Source organism: Vicia villosa, linkage group LG1 (assembly GCF_029867415.1).
Source record: "Vicia villosa cultivar HV-30 ecotype Madison, WI linkage group LG1, Vvil1.0, whole genome shotgun sequence".
In the NCBI taxonomy this organism is placed as follows: Eukaryota; Viridiplantae; Streptophyta; class Magnoliopsida; order Fabales; family Fabaceae; genus Vicia; species Vicia villosa.
The window spans coordinates 238990643-239009675 of NC_081180.1; the positions used below are offsets into that span (position 1 = coordinate 238990643).

At 34.1% G+C, this 19033-nt stretch overlaps 1 protein-coding gene across 1 annotated transcript; it reads right to left on the reverse strand.

Moving 5' to 3' along the window:
• Positions 1 to 7152: 7152 nt before the first annotated feature.
• Positions 7153 to 8375, reverse strand: LOC131597251 (uncharacterized). The gene is made up of 2 exons (XM_058869961.1): positions 7944 to 8375; positions 7153 to 7851 (listed from the first exon to the last, which is right to left on the reverse strand). The coding sequence occupies exons 1-2, from the start codon at positions 8373 to 8375 to the stop codon at positions 7153 to 7155; spliced, it is 1131 nt and encodes a 376-aa protein (XP_058725944.1).
• Positions 8376 to 19033: the final 10658 nt, after the last annotated feature.

The following is a 19033-nucleotide window of genomic DNA, read 5'->3' on the forward strand; positions in this document are numbered from 1 at the left end:
AAACAAAACGACGAAGAACAAATGAATGTTTTAGAAGGTGAAAACGCAGATAAACGAAGATGAAGACGAAAATGAAAAATGCAGGTGTAGACAAAACGAAGTTTTAAGCTTCATTACGAAACGAGCAAAAACGCAAAAGGCCAAAACAGAGAAACATCGGGTTGCAAACTGGGTCAAAATTGACCCGGGTAATTAAAGCTCGGTATTATGAAATATTTCTAAAAATTGTCTGATTTCACGATCTGTTTACTAAAACCAAGATTTTTGCCGTAATTTCCGCTGCTATACGATCTTGCTTGCGATCCAGATCGGTGGAGGTGGTTGAGATCGCAAAATCGTGCGATTCCACGATCTGGATCGCGATTTTGATAACATTGGTTGTAACCACCACTGGCTTTTGTAAGAATTATGAGAGAATTGCAACCATCAAATTCTAATTATTGTCTTTATTTAGAGTTATGTTAGAGTTGTAACATTAAGATTGAGAGAACCAAGAGTCCTCATCTTAATTATCATCTTATTGTATTCTATGTCAGTTTTTATTCAAGCCTATATAAAGGCTTTGTAATGCTAAGAAAGATATTGCAGTTGGTGGTGAATTCAATAAAAATCAGCTGTTTTAAAGCATATCTTCCACCAGTAGAAGTATAGTGCAGAAAGTGACTAAAATCAGTTTTCCTTTGCAGAATCCTGCAACACCATAATTTATCACATACCACCTCTAGAATACCACCAACAATATATATATATATATATATATATATATATATATATATATATATATATATAAATGAATGTCACAAGTAATCCACTTATCTTGAAAGTATAAAATGTGAAGTTTTGTTTTAAAATTGTTCATAATATAATGTCGTTCCACAACTCTGTATATTGAAATAATTTAAAAATATTACGCGCTAAACTAATTACAAAGTCAAAGAAAATATTACTAAAAATCTCATAAACATAAACTTACTTAGAAATAATCTGTTTAATCTTAGCTTCAAGTGGATTGTGCATTTGTTGTGGAACCTATGTAACAAAGAGGATATTTTATGGATTAAGTGGGTTCACACCTACTATGCAAACAATGAGGACATCCTGACTGTGACTGTGCCAATTGAATCCAATTGCTCATGGATTTTGAAGAGTATTCTCAAGCAAAGGGACAAGGTGTAGGAAATGCAACAATGGCATGAATTGATGAACACCAGGAAGTTCAGTACCAAGAAATTTATTATGGAATGATGGAGCAACAGCCACAAGAAGTGCCATGGAGGAAATTGTTCTATAATAATAAAGCAAGGCCTAGGGCAATGTTTATTATGTGGCTCGCATGCCAAGACCGTCTGCAACCAAAGAGAGGTTGTATAAATTTAGTACGGTGAGTAATACTAGCTGCATATTTTGCAATGAAAATGAAAGCATGCAACACTATGATGGAGATATGAAAGAATGTGCTTAATTAGCTGAACATTGAGCACAATTCTCAAGACTGGATGCAGGAGCTGGCTTGAATGATAACCATGAGCAACAACAAAAATTGGAGGATAACATTCTTGAATACAGCATTTGCGAAAACAATATATACTTACTGGAATTATAGAAATAAAAAAAGTGTATATTAATATAAATAGTAATACAAGAATTGTGAAAGGGATTATAGATGTTATTGTGCATGGAGTTTGGATGAAACCAAAACACAGGGAGCATGTTGCTCATTTACTTACGAGATGGGTGATTTTTGTGATAGCTCTTTGCTTTTTTTTTTTTAAAAGCAAGAGATATATTAGATCAAAAGGTTCAAGATTACATCCCACAAAAGGGCCGAAAAAGAAAATTACAAACCGATTGGAACCTAGCATAAATAAAACAATGGGTTATTGCTAAACTCATAAAAGTTATAATTGGAATGAGTAATTTTCCCTATGAACGACCATCTCCAAACTAGCGCTTTACAGCTCCACACGACATCCCTCGAATTCCAAGTACCCTCGTTAAAGACAATGTCGTTCCTTCGTAACCAAAGATTCCACAATGTAGCTAACCACACCGTAACTGTTTTACTACTTTTGACTCTCTTCGCCCGACATAAAGAACTCCAAGTCAAAAAGCTATCTTTTAAATCTACTCCTAACTTGAACGGTATCCCAATCCACTCGGCAATTTCTCTCCAAACAATCCCGGCATTCCGACAGAAAAGGAAAGAGTGAAGAGTAGATTCGTTGCAATTATCACAGAACACACAAACAAGATTCGAAGTATTAGAAAGAATACCTTTGCGCCAAAGTGAGTCTTTTATTGGAACTTTATTGAGGAAGCATCTCCAACCAAAAAACCTCACTTTCAAAGGTACATCAACCTTCCAGTGAGTCTTTTGTTGGAACTTTATTGTGATAGCTCTTTGCTGAGCCCTTTAAGTTGCTTGTACATAACTGTTTTTTGAAATGAATATATTCTTATTTTCCAAAAATATATATATATATATATATATATATATATATATATATATATATATATATATATATATATATATATATATATGTAAGGAATATGGTGTAGTTAGCATAATCGTCCGAAGAGATGTGATGATTAATTTCAGGGTTAAATACGTTTTTAGTCCTTATAAATATGTGCATTTTTAGTCCCTACAAAATTTTCCTTTAATAAATGGTCCTTCTAAAAATTTTATGTATGCAATTTCAGTCCTTGTTATTTTCTAAAATTTTAAAAACTGTTTAATTATCCTTTAATTTTTAAATTTTTGAAATTTTTTTTATATATGTTTAGAATACTGTAAAATATTTATTTACCAAGTTTTATAATTTTTTAAAACGAGAAAAATTAAATATGAATTTTTCAAATTTCAAAAAATAACGACAAAAGTAATGAAAATCTCAACTTATAAATTAAATTTTGAGTTTCTTTTTTTTCCAGGAACTTTTTAAAACATTATGAACATGTCTGTAAAATAATCATTCTAAAATACACATTAGTTTTATAGTAGGGACTGAAATTAGGTGCATAATAATTTTATAAGGACCATTCATTGAAGAAAATTTTTATAGGGACTAAAAATGCAGGGTCGCGTATTTATAGGGACTAAAAACGTATTTAACCCTTAATTTAATGTTATATATATATATATATATATATATTATTTTTTTCAGAATCATAAATTATTATCAATGTGAATATAAAATTATATTTAAAAATATTTATCTATTTTAAAAATAGTTGAAGAAAGAGAATATGTATTTTTAAAATGTTTATTTGTTTTTTATGGGAAAGGTTTTATCTTTGGCTTAGACCCCGACAATAACTTTTGCTAATTCTAATGATAAAAAGAAAGTTTATAACTCGTCATGAGCACCAATTTTTTTTTAAAACTTTTGCTAATTGTAATGATAAAAAGAAAGTTTATAACTCGTCATGAGCAGCAATTTTATTTAAATATCAGTCTTATTGAAATGCTAAAGAATGCCTCAAAAATGAATGATCTTTAATCACCGGTAAATGATAACGGCTGGTCAAAATAATCATTTGTCATCGTCTTAATATTCCCTCTGTCTCATCTCTCTCATAATAAGGGTTTTATTTACATTTTTTTATATCTTAAAATAAATTATTTTTTTTTAAGAATATCAATGTAATATTTATTATTTTTTTTCCCTACTATATCTCTATATATTAATTTTAGTACGTTTTTCACTCCACTACATATAATAAATAAGAATACTTTAATAAATAATATTGATTTTATTATTAAAATCAATATATCTAATCATTTTCTTAAGAACCACGTAAAATTCAAATAAGACACTTATTATAAGACGGAGAGAAAAGTATCTACACCTTTAAATTTTTAGAACACTTGCACTAAAAATGGAAAAATAATATGTTAGTGAATGTATCAATATTGAAAAAGAATATCAGTCTTCTACTTTAATATAATAAAGTAGATGACATATGAAATCTTTTAATTATCCCTCTAATCACCATTTTGAGAGTGATAAACGGGGACATAAAAGTAATTGCATCTCCCTTAATATTTAAATTAACAAATAAATATTATAATTATTTCTAAACCTTTCATTAACAAATTCATTAACCCTTTTATATTTTTCCATCATTACTAACCTGAAAAACTTTCTTGGAATTGTGCAAAATTTCTTGGAATACAGCAAAACAACCTCCATGCTTCCTCTCTTAGGTTTCTGAGAAACCCTTCAATTTTCTCTCCTTAATCTATATATTATGGCTACAAACCAACAAACCCTAAACTACAAACAGTTAGGTTTTTTTGTTCTTCCTCTTCCATTACATCCATCGATTTTAGGTTATTTTTTCATTTTCTTTTGCAATTCCAAAATCCATTTTAATGCCCATCCATCATGTTTGAATACGATTCAAATACGATTCACAGTATTTTGTTTTAAAGTCTTGCTGTTTGTTGATTTTTATTTTCATTGTATGCAGAATATGAATCGAAAATTTGATCTGATTACTTTGTTTATTCGTTGTTCATCACAGATCCGCAGATCCGCTTCGATTCATGTTTTTCTCTTCCTTATCTCTCTTTGCATACAACATCAACAAGTAAAAGAATGAATCAGAGAAGAATCAAACAATTTTGATGGCAAAGACAGTGGTTTGCATGGATCTTTTGCCGACAACGTGAAAGTTTTCGGTGGAAGTCGTAGACGACGACAAATTCAGTGGTTGAGGGTGGAAACTGCATGTTTAGATTTTCGACGGTGAAGACGGTTCTGCGTTAGCCGGCGTGATTTGATTTCCGGTGGCAGGTTAAGGGCGGTGCGAAGATCCAACGGCCGCAATCAGAAAAAGATCCTTCCCTTTATTTTTTTTATCTCTTTGATTTCTTCTCTTCTTCCCAGTTTCCAATATACTGAGTTGTTGTTATTTTGTTTTCTTAGCTACCACTTGAAAACATTACTTTTATAAGTTTAATGATATAGATCATTACCTACTATATATTCAATTCACTAAATCATAAAATGTATATTTTATTCTACTGAGAGTATGTATCAGATCGATTGGAATTAGTTTAGTTTTTCAAAAAAAAATTGCTATGGCCTTTTTACTTTTCCCATACCTTTTCATTCCAAAAGGTAGTTAGTATTTTTTTTTCAATGTGAATAAAGTAGTAATGTAGAAGAAGAAGAGAATCACCCAAGTAGCAGTATTTTAAATCATCAATTTTTACAAAATATCTATTTTAGATGTAAGTTTACTAATTATATATAAATTTACTAATTTTATGTATTATAATCAACTATTAATTTAAAATTGATTATATGTTACTTGAGTATGTGACTAATAATAAATATTTTTTATTTTGTTTTGATAAAAAATATTTGAATATTATCTTTCTCATCTCTATTTATTGCTTCATTAATCTAAATTAAATCAAATTAGAGCCCTTATTTCATATCCCTAACAATAATTACTAATAATGTGATAATAATTTTTATCGATTCCCCCAACCCCAATTCATAATCTTATTTATAATTTTGCTTCCATAATTGAAAAATTCCTAAGTTTTTTTTTCATACCCTTAAACATCAAACACTGAAAATTATTTATTTTCTCATTTTAATTGTTACCCTATTTAAATGATATTAAAATTTTAAATTTGGCATGGTAGACTTGCTACAAAAGATAGGTTGGTGAAATTTGGCATGATTAGTGATACAAAGTGTGAATTCTGTCTGGAAAGTGAAACTTTGCAGCATATGTTTTTTGAGTGCAGTGCAACTAGGAGCATTTGGAAGGAGGTAATGAGATGGCTTCATATTGAGAATCAAGAGGGAGGATGGATGCAAGTGAAGAACTGGTCGATCAAACTGTGCAAGAGTAAGAACTGGAGAAAAGGATTCTACAAGATAGCTTTGGCTGAATGTATATATGCCATATGGTTGAAGAGAAATAGAAGAGTGTATAGGAAAGATACCATAGATAGTGATATAGTTACCCATATTATAGAGAATGTTGTCAATAGAGCTTGGGCTAGGCCAAAGCTTAGAGAAAAGCTTGGATACTTACTGATGTAATGAGTGGGTTTGATCCCATTTCTGCTGGACCCTATGGGTCGCTTGTTTTGTAACTGTTTTTTTGGTAATATTAATATATTCCTTATTTCCAAAAAAAAAAATTTAAATTTAGTATAATGACATTTATATTAATATTTTAATTTGTACCAAATATATTAATATTTGTAATTTATGAGAGGATTGTAATAGTATTTTTGTAACATTTATATTATACACTCATTATTATAATAATGTTTATAATTGGTGTATAATTAATCAAACGGTGTATAATTAATAATGTTTAAATTTTGATAATTAGATTCTTTTATATATAGAAGTCATTAAATAATTAATAATTAGTATTTATTATGAATTAGTTAAAAATAAATATTTGAAAACGTGATCTACGTTAAATGGTTTTTTCAGGTAACGAGAAGTTATAAAAATTAATTGAATACTAATTATTAACTGCGATCGGGAGGGGGCTGGAACCACTTGATGACAGAACTGACCCCCGAACCGGACTAAACCGGTGGTGATAAAAAAAACATGGAGGTTAGTTGAGCAATACCATGTGCGTTTGCATGAAAATTCAAATGAGATAAATATATTTTTTAAAATAATAATTAAAAAGAATAAAATCAAATAAAAAATATTTAATTTTTAAATTTAATTTTATACAAATAACAAATATTTTTTACGAAAAAAAATAAAATTGACTTGAAAATATATTTGATTTTATAGAAAAACATGAAACAATTATGATTTGTGAATACACAATTTTTTTATGAATACACAAATTTTTTATGGTCGAGACTATTTTAACAATAACTATATAACACATATTTAATATTTATATCGATTTTGCACAATCCCTACGAACGCACATGTCATTATTAAGAGAGGTTTCAGAGAGAGAGAAAACAAAACCCTAAATAAATTAGTTTTTTTTGCCTCGGATGCCTAAGTCAAGGAAGAATAACAAATGTCCACTTTTTTTTTTTAATCAAAGTGAATTTCATTAATTCAAAAACAGATACATAGCAAGCGATCGCGTGGATCCAGCAAGGTAAGTAGGACTAACTAACTCCTATTATATACATCATAATAGTAGTTCAGCTATATGGTTTCTAATGCTTTTATCTATCCAACTCCTATGGACTATGCAATCTATGATAGTCTGGAGAGTGGCAGTAGAATCTGTACCAAATATAAGGTTGTTGCGATGGGACCATATCCCATAAATCACCTCAGCAAAAGCTAGCTTTAGGATCTTGGCTCTCCATCCCTTCTTATTAGAGTTAGCAATAACCCACCTCAATTCATCTAGCCAAATCACAGGGGTGTGCTTAATGCCAATCCATTCCAGAATAGTACACCAAATACTCCTGGGAAAACTGCATTCAAAGAACACATGCTCCTTAGTTTCAACATCCTGTCTACACATGCTGCACACATTATCCTGAATAAAGCCAAACCGGATCGTTCTATCTTTTGTAGGCAGCCTCCCATGACATTGCATCCATAGACATAAGGTTGCACGAGGTCTAGCTGGATTTGAGCACAATAGATAACTCCAATTGGTTCTTTCAGCATTCAACAGATGGGCATACACTCTTTTCATGGGAAATTTCAGCTCCTGAGTCATAGTATTCCATAGATTATGAGGAACAGAGCCACGCTGCTTCATGATACTAACAAACATCCAGGACCAGGTAGTATTAGGCATCAGTTCCATTAAAGATTGGCCTTTCAGATAATAGGCATGGATCCAATGTACCCAAAGATTATCAGCCTTTCTCTGAATATTCCAAAGACACTTCAATAGGGTAATTGATTCCAAACATTGAGATTCAAAATATTGAGGCCTCCACACTGCTTGGGCTGGCACACAGTTTTCCAAGCTATCGGGCTCTTCTTGCTATGCACATCCTTCCCTCTCCAAAGAAAGCTTGGACAAATAGATTCAATTTTATGCAAGACAAACTTTGGGATTGGAAAACACTGTAACCAATATAGAGCTATGGCATTAGATACACTTTGTATGAGTTGAGACCTCCCTGCATAACTGAGGAGTCTAGTGGACCAGTGCCTCACCCTATCAAGAATCTTTTCTATTAGTGGCAAGTAATGGCTGATACTAAGCTTCTTAGAAGTCAGTGGCACTCCCAAATATTTCACAGGCAATTGTCCAAGCTCAAAACATGTGGTATTCCTGATAGCAGTAATTGCATTGTCTTGGAGACCCCCATAAAATAACTTGCATTTTTGAGGATTTACAACAAGGCCAGTTGTGTTGGAGAATATTCTAACTGTGTGCATCATTGTTGAGTGCCAGAAATTCGTTATTTTTACTATTGTTTTGTGGCACTTATCAATTCTTTTGTATTATATTCTCTGAATAATTCCCCGCTTTTTGTATAAATATGTATAAATAGGATTTAATTGAGTTTTTATTCATTTATATACCATTTGATAGTTTTCTATTCATTTTGTAGATATCGAGTCGCTTTTGGAGCACGAGCAATAAAGTGCCAAAGACACGACTTCAAAACGCGCAATTTTGAGCGACGGAACCAACGAATCGTCGAATAAATCTCAAAATCAAATAAAAATAAATCATCAATTTAGTTGATATTCATTCATTATTGGATAGAGCATGGAATAAGCTTTCCAACGCTTCGAACCGGGCGCAAATCGGAGTTACGGTTCTCGAGTTATGGCCGAAACAGTGCAGAATTTTTCTGCTACTGGTGTCACTCGCCGGGCGAAGGATTAGGCTCGCCGGGCGAGCCCGACTGGCCCAAAAATGTGATTTGCTACTGCCTGGAGTCGCCGGGCGAACCATTTTAGTCGCCGGGCGAAGCAGTGTCGGCAGAAAACGCAATAAAGCTGTTGGAAATCATTTTTTCAAGGATGGTTGGATATTTTAGAGCTCCAATCCATCCAATAGCATTTTTTGAGTGTAATGATGCTAGAAAACACATTGGAGCTGTCAAATGGATGATCCGGGGTTGAATCCTTCATCAATCGGAGCCGACAAACCGGGAGATTTTTGGGTTTTTCTCCATTTCTTCTCTTTGTAGTTTCTTTTGTGAGTTTTGTTATGTATATACTTTGATCTCATGTATATTTGTTGACTATTATGTTATATAAAGCTTGCTTTCATATTTTTATGGATTATTGTCTTAGATTGTTGCTTTGTTGCTATGTGTTTGAGTTGCTATAGAGATGTAGGGCTCTAATGCTTATCCTGGATGATTTTCTATTAACTTAATTGCAGAGATGGATTAGGTTGATAATCACTTAGTGTCAGTGCTTAATGTGTCTGAGTGGTCGTGTTTGTCTGAGAGATCGACATTTACGGGAAGCTCGGATTTCTCATGTGTTGTTTAGGTGTCTGAGAGATCGTCACTTAGATAATTTTGTGGGTTGTGTTGTTGACATGAGGTAATATTGATAGGTTACAAGTTGAGTATACTCGGTCAATAAGTTTAAGTTTGTGAAGAGTAAATTATATGCAATACTTGATAGTTTCTTCTCTCTAAAGAATGAATTCTTTTTGTGTTAATATTTACTTTTCCATTTTTTATCTTTAACAAATTCAATCCAAACTCATAACTACGGAAACTGTTGAACGGCAGTTCAATGCACTAGTCCCTGTGGAGACGATAATTTCCCGGATAAATACTTCCAAAACTTTTGTTGCTTGCCACTTTACCGCTCCAACAAAATGGCGCCGTTGCCGGGGATTGGTGTTTTATTGAACTTGCATCGCAATAGTTTCTTTTGTTTTGAGTTATGTATATATCGCACATATTGTATAGTCTTACTTGTTTATATTTATACTTATAGCTGTGAATTTGTTATATCATTGTTTGTTCTTTTCACGTTTGCTTGTGTGTTGTTAGGAATAGCCGGACGGATGTAACTTGAAGGAACTTTCTTTAATAACAGGCGTCGAGCTTACGACGTAAAACAAGCATGTTTATTCTTTTTAGTTTGTGTTTAGTTTAGGTAGTGTGATGCAGTTGTCTAAACAAATTTAGATCGGACCACTTCTTAAATTTCATATCTTAACTTTTAAATTTGTTTATACAATTTCATCCGGTCTTTTAGTTTGTGTATATTAATAGTTGTGTGTTTGTCTTTGAGCTTTTTTTGAGTAGCTTGAGAAATTTAAGGTGATTTTCCAAGTTTGATCGTTTCGACTTGCGAGTGTATGGTAATGATTTTGTTAAGGTTTTGTACACGTTCGAGGTATGTGTTTATCGCTTTATATACTTTAGCATATTCAGGATACTTAGGCTTTTTACAACTTTTATGCCATTCATTCTTTTGTATACTTGTTCATTTGTAAATCACTTTAGTTCCTACCCTTTTTGTGAGGTAGCTTTCCATTATTTACATATGTTGGAGACCACATTCTTGTTCTAACTGGATTTTATTATGCTTAATCTTTTGTTTGTGTTGATTATATGAAAGCATGAAAAGGATCAAGGCATTTTTGTTTCATTTTGAGCACAACTACCTTGGCCAAATAGACAATTCACCTTGTGAGTGTGTGATCATTAGTACCTCCTTTGAGCCTTTTTGTCAATGTCCATGTTGTTTTTGCTAAATGCTTGTCTATGAGTGTTTGGTTCTCATTTTTGTATGGATGTTGATTCTTTGTTTTCTTGAACCCTTAACCATGATTTTTGGTTTGAATTTTTATCTTGCCTTAGAAAGTAGGGAGTATTCACATTTTGATAATATGGTTGAATTCAAGTTGGGGAGAGAATGATTGTGTACTTATTGGTTGATTGCTATGAGGTTGAAAGAAAAAAAAATATGTGAAAAAAAGTGAAAAGAAAAAGAAAGAAAAAAGAGAAAATTTTTGAAAAAGAAAAAAAAAGAGTTTGAATAATTGTGCAAATAAGTATGGTGCTTTGGTGTGAAATGTGGGTTGATGAGGAAGTTTGATTGGAATTTTGTGTTTGAACTTTTGTGAGTTGATCACTCCCTTAGGTTTGGGCAAAATTTTGTTTCGATTAGCCTTAGGAATTATCCCTTTTTTGATAACCAAGCCACATTACAACCATGAAAAGTCCTTGTGATTCTTGCATTTGTGTTTTCAACATAATTTTTGGATGACTGCATAATTTAGTCTTTTGTTTGCAAGATTGTGGATGAGTGAAATTACCTTATTTTGTGTGTTTGTCATCTACCGATGATTTCATTTTGCTAGGTGTGATTCATTTTTGAACTAGTATTGTTTTAGAATGTTTGGTATATTATTTGTACTTTGCGTTTGTTTCATGTTTATGTTATCGTCGTAGTTTAGTGGTAAGTGTTTACTTTGTGTGTACCATTTTTCATATGAGCCATACATTTGTTTCCGTTTTTCAAAACTTGTCGATTCGTGATTCTTTGGTTGATCGCTTTCATTTCTTTGAGTTGTTTGTTTCTTGTATGAGGACAAACAAGTATAAAGTTGGGGAGAGTGTTGAGTGCCAGAAATTCGTTATTTTTACTATTGTTTTGTGGCACTTATCAATTCTTTTGTATTATATTCTCTGAATAATTCCCCGCTTTTTGTATAAATATGTATAAATAGGATTTAATTGAGTTTTTATTCATTTATATACCATTTGATAGTTTTCTATTCATTTTGTAGATATCGAGTCGCTTTTGGAGCACGAGCAATAAAGTGCCAAAGACACGGCTTCAAAACGCGCAATTTTGAGCGACGGAACCAACGAATCGTCGAATAAATCTCAAAATCAAATAAAAATAAATCATCAATTTAGTTGATATTCATTCATTATTGGATAGAGCATGGAATAAGCTTTCCAACGCTTCGAACCGGGCGCAAATCGGAGTTACGGTTCTCGAGTTATGGCCGAAACAGTGCAGAATTTTTCTGCTACTGGTGTCACTCGCCGGGCGAAGGATTAGGCTCGCCGGGCGAGCCCGACTGGCCCAAAAATGTGATTTGCTATTGCCTGGAGTCGCCGGGCGAACCATTTTAGTCGCCGGGCGAAGCAGTGTCGGCAGAAAACGCAATAAAGCTGTTGGAAATCATTTTTTCAAGGATGGTTGGATATTTTAGAGCTTCAATCCATCCAATAGCATTTTTTGAGTGTAATGATGCTAGAAAACACATTGGAGCTGTCAAATGGATGATCCGGGGTTGAATCCTTCATCAATCGGAGCCGACAAACCAGGAGATTTTTGGGTTTTTCTCCATTTCTTCTCTTTGTAGTTTCTTTTGTGAGTTTTGTTATGTATATACTTTGATCTCATGTATATTTGTTGACTATTATGTTATATAAAGCTTGCTTTCATATTTTTATGGATTATTGTCTTAGATTGTTGCTTTGTTGCTATGTGTTTGAGTTGCTATAGAGATGTAGGGCTCTAATGCTTATCCTGGATGATTTTCTATTAACTTAATTGCAGAGATGGATTAGGTTGATAATCACTTAGTGTCAGTGCTTAATGTGTCTGAGTGGTCGTGTTTGTCTGAGAGATCGACATTTACGGGAAGCTCGGATTTCTCATGTGTTGTTTAGGTGTCTGAGAGATCGTCACTTAGATAATTTTGTGGGTTGTGTTGTTGACATGTGGTAATATTGATAGGTTACAAGTTGAGTATATTCGGTCAACAAGTTTAAGTTTGTGAAGAGTAAATTATATGCAATACTTGATAGTTTCTTCTCTCTAAAGAATGAATTCTTTTTGTGTTAATATTTACTTTTCCATTTTTTATCTTTAACAAATTCAATCCAAACTCATAACTACGGAAACTGTTGAACGGCAGTTCAATGCACTAGTCCCTGTGGAGACGATAATTTCCCGGATAAATACTTCCAAAACTTTTGTTGCTTGCCACTTTACCGCTCCAACAAAATGGCGCCGTTGCCGGGGATTGGTGTTTTATTGAACTTGCATCGCAATAGTTTCTTTTGTTTTGAGTTATGTATATATCGCACATATTGTATAGTCTTACTTGTTTATATTTATACTTATAGCTGTGAATTTGTTATATCATTGTTTGTTCTTTTCACGTTTGCTTGTGTGTTGTTAGGAATAGCCGGACGGATGTAACTTGAAGGAACTTTCTTTAATAACAGGCGTCGAGCTTACGACGTAAAACAAGCATGTTTATTCTTTTTAGTTTGTGTTTAGTTTAGGTAGTGTGATGCAGTTGTCTAAACAAATTTAGATCGGACCACTTCTTAAATTTCATATCTTAACTTTTAAATTTGTTTATACAATTTCATCCGGTCTTTTAGTTTGTGTATATTAATAGTTGTGTGTTTGTCTTTGAGCTTTTTTTGAGTAGCTTGAGAAATTTAAGGTGATTTTCCAAGTTTGATCGTTTCGACTTGCGAGTGTATGGTAATGATTTTGTTAAGGTTTTGTACACGTTCGAGGTATGTGTTTATCGCTTTATATACTTTAGCATATTCAGGATACTTAGGCTTTTTACAACTTTTATGCCATTCATTCTTTTTTATACTTGTTCATTTGTGAATCACTTTAGTTCCTACTCTTTTTGTGAGGTAGCTTTCCATTATTTACATATGTTGGAGACCACATTCTTGTTCTAACTGGATGTTATTATGCTTAATCTTTTGTTTGTGTTGATTATATGAAAGCATGAAAAGGATCAAGGCATTTTTGTTTCATTTTGAGCACAACTACCTTGGCCAAATAGACAATTCACCTTGTGAGTGTGTGATCATTAGTACCTCCTTTGAGCCTTTTTGTCAATGTCCATGTTGTTTTTGCTAAATGCTTGTCTATGAGTGTTTGGTTCTCATTTTTGTATGGATGTGGATTCTTTGTTTTCTTGAACCCTTAACCATGATTTTTGGTTTGAATTTTTATCTTGCCTTAGAAAGTAGGGAGTATTCACATTTTGATAATATGGTTGAATTCAAGTTGGGGAGAGAATGATTGTGTACTTATTGGTTGATTGCTATGAGGTTGAAAGAAAAAAAAATATGTGAAAAAAAAGTGAAAAGAAAAAGAAAGAAAAAAGAGAAAAGTTTTGAAAAAGAAAAAAAAAAGAGTTTGAATAATTGTGCAAGTAAGTATGGTGCTTTGGTGTGAAATGTGGGTTGATGAGGAAGTTTGATTGGAATTTTGTGTTTGAACTTTTGTGAGTTGATCACTCCCTTAGGTTTGGGCAAAATTTTGTTTCGATTAGCCTTAGGAATTATCCCTTGTTTGATAACCAAGCCACATTACAACCATGAAAAGTCCTTGTGATTCTTGCATTTGTGTTTTCAACATAATTTTTGGATGACTGCATAATTTAGTCTTTTGTTTGCAAGATTGTGGATGAGTGAAATTACCTTATTTTGTGTGTTTGTCATCTACCGATGATTTCATTTTGCTAGGTGTGATTCATTTTTGAACTAGTATTGTTTTAGAATGTTTGGTATATTATTTGTACTTTGCGTTTGTTTCATGTTTATGTTATCGTCGTAGTTTAGTGGTAAGTGTTTACTTTGTGTGTACCATTTTTCATATGAGCCATACATTTGTTTCCGTTTTTCAAAACTTGTCGATTCGTGATTCTTTGGTTGATCGCTTTCATTTCTTTGAGTTGTTTGTTTCTTGTATGAGGACAAACAAGTATAAAGTTGGGGAGAGTGTTGAGTGCCAGAAATTCGTTATTTTTACTATTGTTTTGTGGCACTTATCAATTCTTTTGTATTATATTCTCTGAATAATTCCCCGCTTTTTGTATAAATATGTATAAATAGGATTTAATTGAGTTTTTATTCATTTATATACCATTTGATAGTTTTCTATTCATTTTGTAGATATCGAGTCGCTTTTGGAGCACGAGCAATAAAGTGCCAAAGACACGGCCTCAAAATGCGCAATTTTGAGCGACGGAACCAACGAATCGTCGAATAAATCTCAAAATCAAATAAAAATAAATCATCAATTTAGTTGATATTCATTCATTATTGGATAGAGCATGGAATAAGCTTTCCAACGCTTCGAACCGGGCGCAAATCGGAGTTACGGTTCTCGAGTTATGGCCGAAACAGTGCAGAATTTTTCTGCTACTGGTGTCACTCGCCGGGCGAAGGATTAGGCTCGCCGGGCGAGCCCGACTGGCCCAAATATGTGATTTGCTACTGCCTGGAGTCGCTGGGCGAACCATTTTAGTCGCCGGGCGAAGCAGTGTCGGCAGAAAACGCAATAAAGCTGTTGGAAATCATTTTTTCAAAGATGGTTGGATATTTTAGAGCTCCAATCCATCCAATAGCATTTTTTGAGTGTAATGATGCTAGAAAACACATTGGAGCTGTCAAATGGATGATCCAGGGTTGAATCCTTCATCAATCGAAGCCGACAAACCGGGAGATTTTTGGGTTTTTCTCCATTTCTTCTCTTTGTAGTTTCTTTTGTGAGTTTTGTTATGTATATACTTTGATCTCATGTATATTTGTTGACTATTATGTTATATAAAGCTTGCTTTCATATTTTTATGGATTATTGTCTTAGATTGTTGCTTTGTTGCTATGTGTTTGAGTTGCTATAGAGATGTAGGGCTCTAATACTTATCCTGGATGATTTTCTATTAACTTAATTGCAGAGATGGATTAGGTTGATAATCACTTAGTGTCAGTGCTTAATGTGTCTGAGTGGTCGTGTTTGTCTGAGAGATCGACATTTACGGGAAGCTCGGATTTCTCATGTGTTGTTTAGGTGTCTGAGAGATCGTCACTTAGATAATTTTGTGGGTTGTGTTGTTGACATGTGGTAATATTGATAGGTTACAAGTTGAGTATATTCGGTCAATAAGTTTAAGTTTATGAAGAGTAGATTATATGCAATACTTGATAGTTTCTTCTCTCTAAATAATGAATTCTTTTTGTGTTAATATTTACTTTTCCATTTTTTATCTTTAACAAATTCAATCCAAACTCATAACTATGGAAACTGTTGAACGGCAGTTCAATGCACTAGTCCCTGTGGAGACGATAATTTCCCGGATAAATACTTCCAAAACTTTTGTTGCTTGCCGCTTTACCGCTCCAACAATCATCAAGCTAACAGAATCTATGTCTCCCCTGCAGAACAACAATATATCATCAGCAAAGATTAGGTTACTCAGGCCAAGTTTCTTACATTTTGAGTGAAAGTGGAAGGTAGGGTTGCTCTGCATTTTGACAAGAAGTCTATTGTGGTACTCCATCATTAAGACAAACAAGAGTGGGGATAGGGGATCCCCTTATCTGATCCCTCTGCAGGCCTTCATAGAATTAGTCATTTGCCCATTTACATTAAACACATAAGAAACTGTAGTAACTGTTGACATGATCCAGCCTATGAATCTGTTTGGAAATCCCATCTCCATCATTATACAATTGAGGGCCCTCCAGTCAACCATGTCATAGGCCTTCTGGAGGTCCAGTTGCATCATACATCTTGGAGTTCCATACTTCCTGCCATAACCTTTAATAACTTCATAAGCAAGCATTATGTTGTTATGGATCTGCTGGCCAGGAATGAAGGCAGCCTGACACAAACTGACATTGCTTTGAAGCACCTTACCAAGTCTTGCAGTGAGAATTGTAGCAATGATTTTGTAGAATTTGGTACAACCTGCTATTGGCCTATACTCCTTGATAGTGCTAGCAGAGGCATGTTTAGGAATCAAAGTCACCATAGTTTGGTTGAATTTACTATGCAGGATCCCATTATCAAAAAACTCATGGATTTCTGCCACCACATCAGCTTTTATAGTAGTCCAACTAGCTTTGTAAAATTTGGCACCATAGCCATCATGCCCAGGACTCTTAAGGTCTCCTATACCTTTAAGTGCAGTCTCTATTTCCTTCATGGTAATGTTCCCTTGCAAGAATGTCCTCTGATCCCATGTGAGTTGTTTGCCAGCCCTCATTGCCTGGATATCTATGGATGTGTGTACCTGGCTATCAGATCCCATTAACCCACCATAAAACTCCATAATCTCCTTTATTATGTCTGCCTGGCTAGTGGCTACAGAACCATCAGCCCTCTTGAGCATAGAAATTGTTTTCCTCTTCTGCTTGGCCTTCAATTGAGCATAGAAGAAAGCAGTGTTGTCATCCCCTCTCCTCAGCCAATCCACCTTAGTTAATTGTCTTAGTTTGGAGTCCTCCATAGCATTCCATTTAAGCAATTCATCAGTAATTCTCTTGATATTATCAATCAGATCACCATCCAGCCTATTATTCCTCAAGCTATTCTGGGCTACCAACAGATCCACCCTGAGCTTCTCAATGTTCCTCTTAATGTCATTCTTTGGTGTATGCAATCTCCTTAGGTCTCTTTGTAATCTCTGCAATTTATACCACAAAACACCCATAGGTCTACCTCTAGCAGGCTTGAACCAGCTATGTTGCACAGTAGAATCATAGTCATCAAGCTCAGTCAAATAGTTGCTGAATCTAAAAATTCTGGAATTAATTCTGACCTTTGGGATTGATATATGCAGAAGAGCATGGTCAGATATGCTAGGAGGGTGGATGTGCAGAACAGCATCAGCATTCTCTTGGAACCATTGGACATTTGCAAGAACCCTATCAATTCTTGAGTAGATAGGATTCCTACTCTGCTTGTTTGACCATGTGAAGAATTCCCCAGTGCTATCCATTTCACCCAGCCCTGTGTCATTCATCATGCATTGAAAATCCTCATACTCTTTTTCAGTCACAAGGTTGCCACCTTCTCTGTCTCTGGAAGTTAGAACATTGTTAAAATCTCCTACCACACACCAGGGCCCCTGCTGAGATTTGAACAACCCATCCAGATTCTTCCACAAAATTCTCCTTTGATCCAATTGGTTATGAGCATATATTGCTGTCAACTAATATCTAAAGGTACCATCATTACCATATATACCACAATGAACATATTGACTAGAGGTTTTAATAACTTTGAGATCAATATTGTTATCATTCCAATGTATCCAAATACGACCATTAGTATGAGCAGTGTAATTATCAGCATAGCTACCAGGTAGATGAAGTTTAGCCCTAACCTTCTCGGCATTATTTCTCTTTACTCTTGTTTCAATAAGTATACTAATATCAGGCCTAAGCTCATGGAGATGGGAGCTAATCTCCTTTAGCTTGCCTATATTATTCAACCCCCTTGTGTTCCAAGATACTATCATGAGGTGCTACCTATGCCTAGTGGATCATTCAAAACCCCTAGGACATCAAATCCATTATCACAGGCTATTTCATTAGGAGGATCAGTGTACACAATCTTTTTCTTACCTCTGTCACCATTAGATTTTGCCACAGTTGTCCATTGTTGTTCCTCTACTTGAGCAGTCTCCACAATGGTAGGAGTATCCGATGTCAGCTCCTTGGTATCAGGTGGTTTTGGCCGCCAAACTTTCCTCTGCTTCTCTATTCCACAAGTATGCCCAACTTTCTGGCATTTGTCACAAAATCTTGGCCGCCACTCATATTCAATTTGTTGTTTCAATTTTCTCCCTTCAAGATCCTTAATGGTTATTTCATCAGTTAACTTTCTTGTAATATCAACTTCCACTAGGATCCGGACATAGGATACCCATAATTTGTGAGCTGTGCACTCATCTGTAACCAAAGGTACTCCCAATATACTTCCAATCTTATTCAGGCTTCGAGCACCCCACAGGTGAAGAGGTAATTTCGGTAGCTTGATCCAAATGGGGAGTGTTCGGAGTAGATCCTCTTTCACATTGTAATCTGGTCTCCATTCTTTGATAATAAGGGGAATGTTGCGAAGTGTATAAGGCCCCTTCATCATCACAGCATCCATATCGTCATGACTCTTGAATCGCAGCAGAAAATAACCATCCTCGTGGTAGTACATATCTGGCAACGAGACAAAGTTCCAGGTCTTCGCCATGAAGTTCTTAATCACATTCATACTGAGGTCTTCACCCAATCCGTATAGCACAAGGGTATTTTCCCAGAATCTCAGCTCTG

Excerpts from the sequence above, each read along its gene's own strand:
- LOC131597251 (XM_058869961.1), bottom strand. The coding sequence starts at position 8,375 with ATGATGCACACAGTTAGAATATTCTCCAACACAACTGGCCTTGTTGTA. Across the intron at positions 7,852-7,943 it reads GCCCGATAGCTTGGAAAACT|AGAAAGGCTGATAATCTTTG; the intron begins GTGTGCCAGCCC and ends TGGAATATTCAG.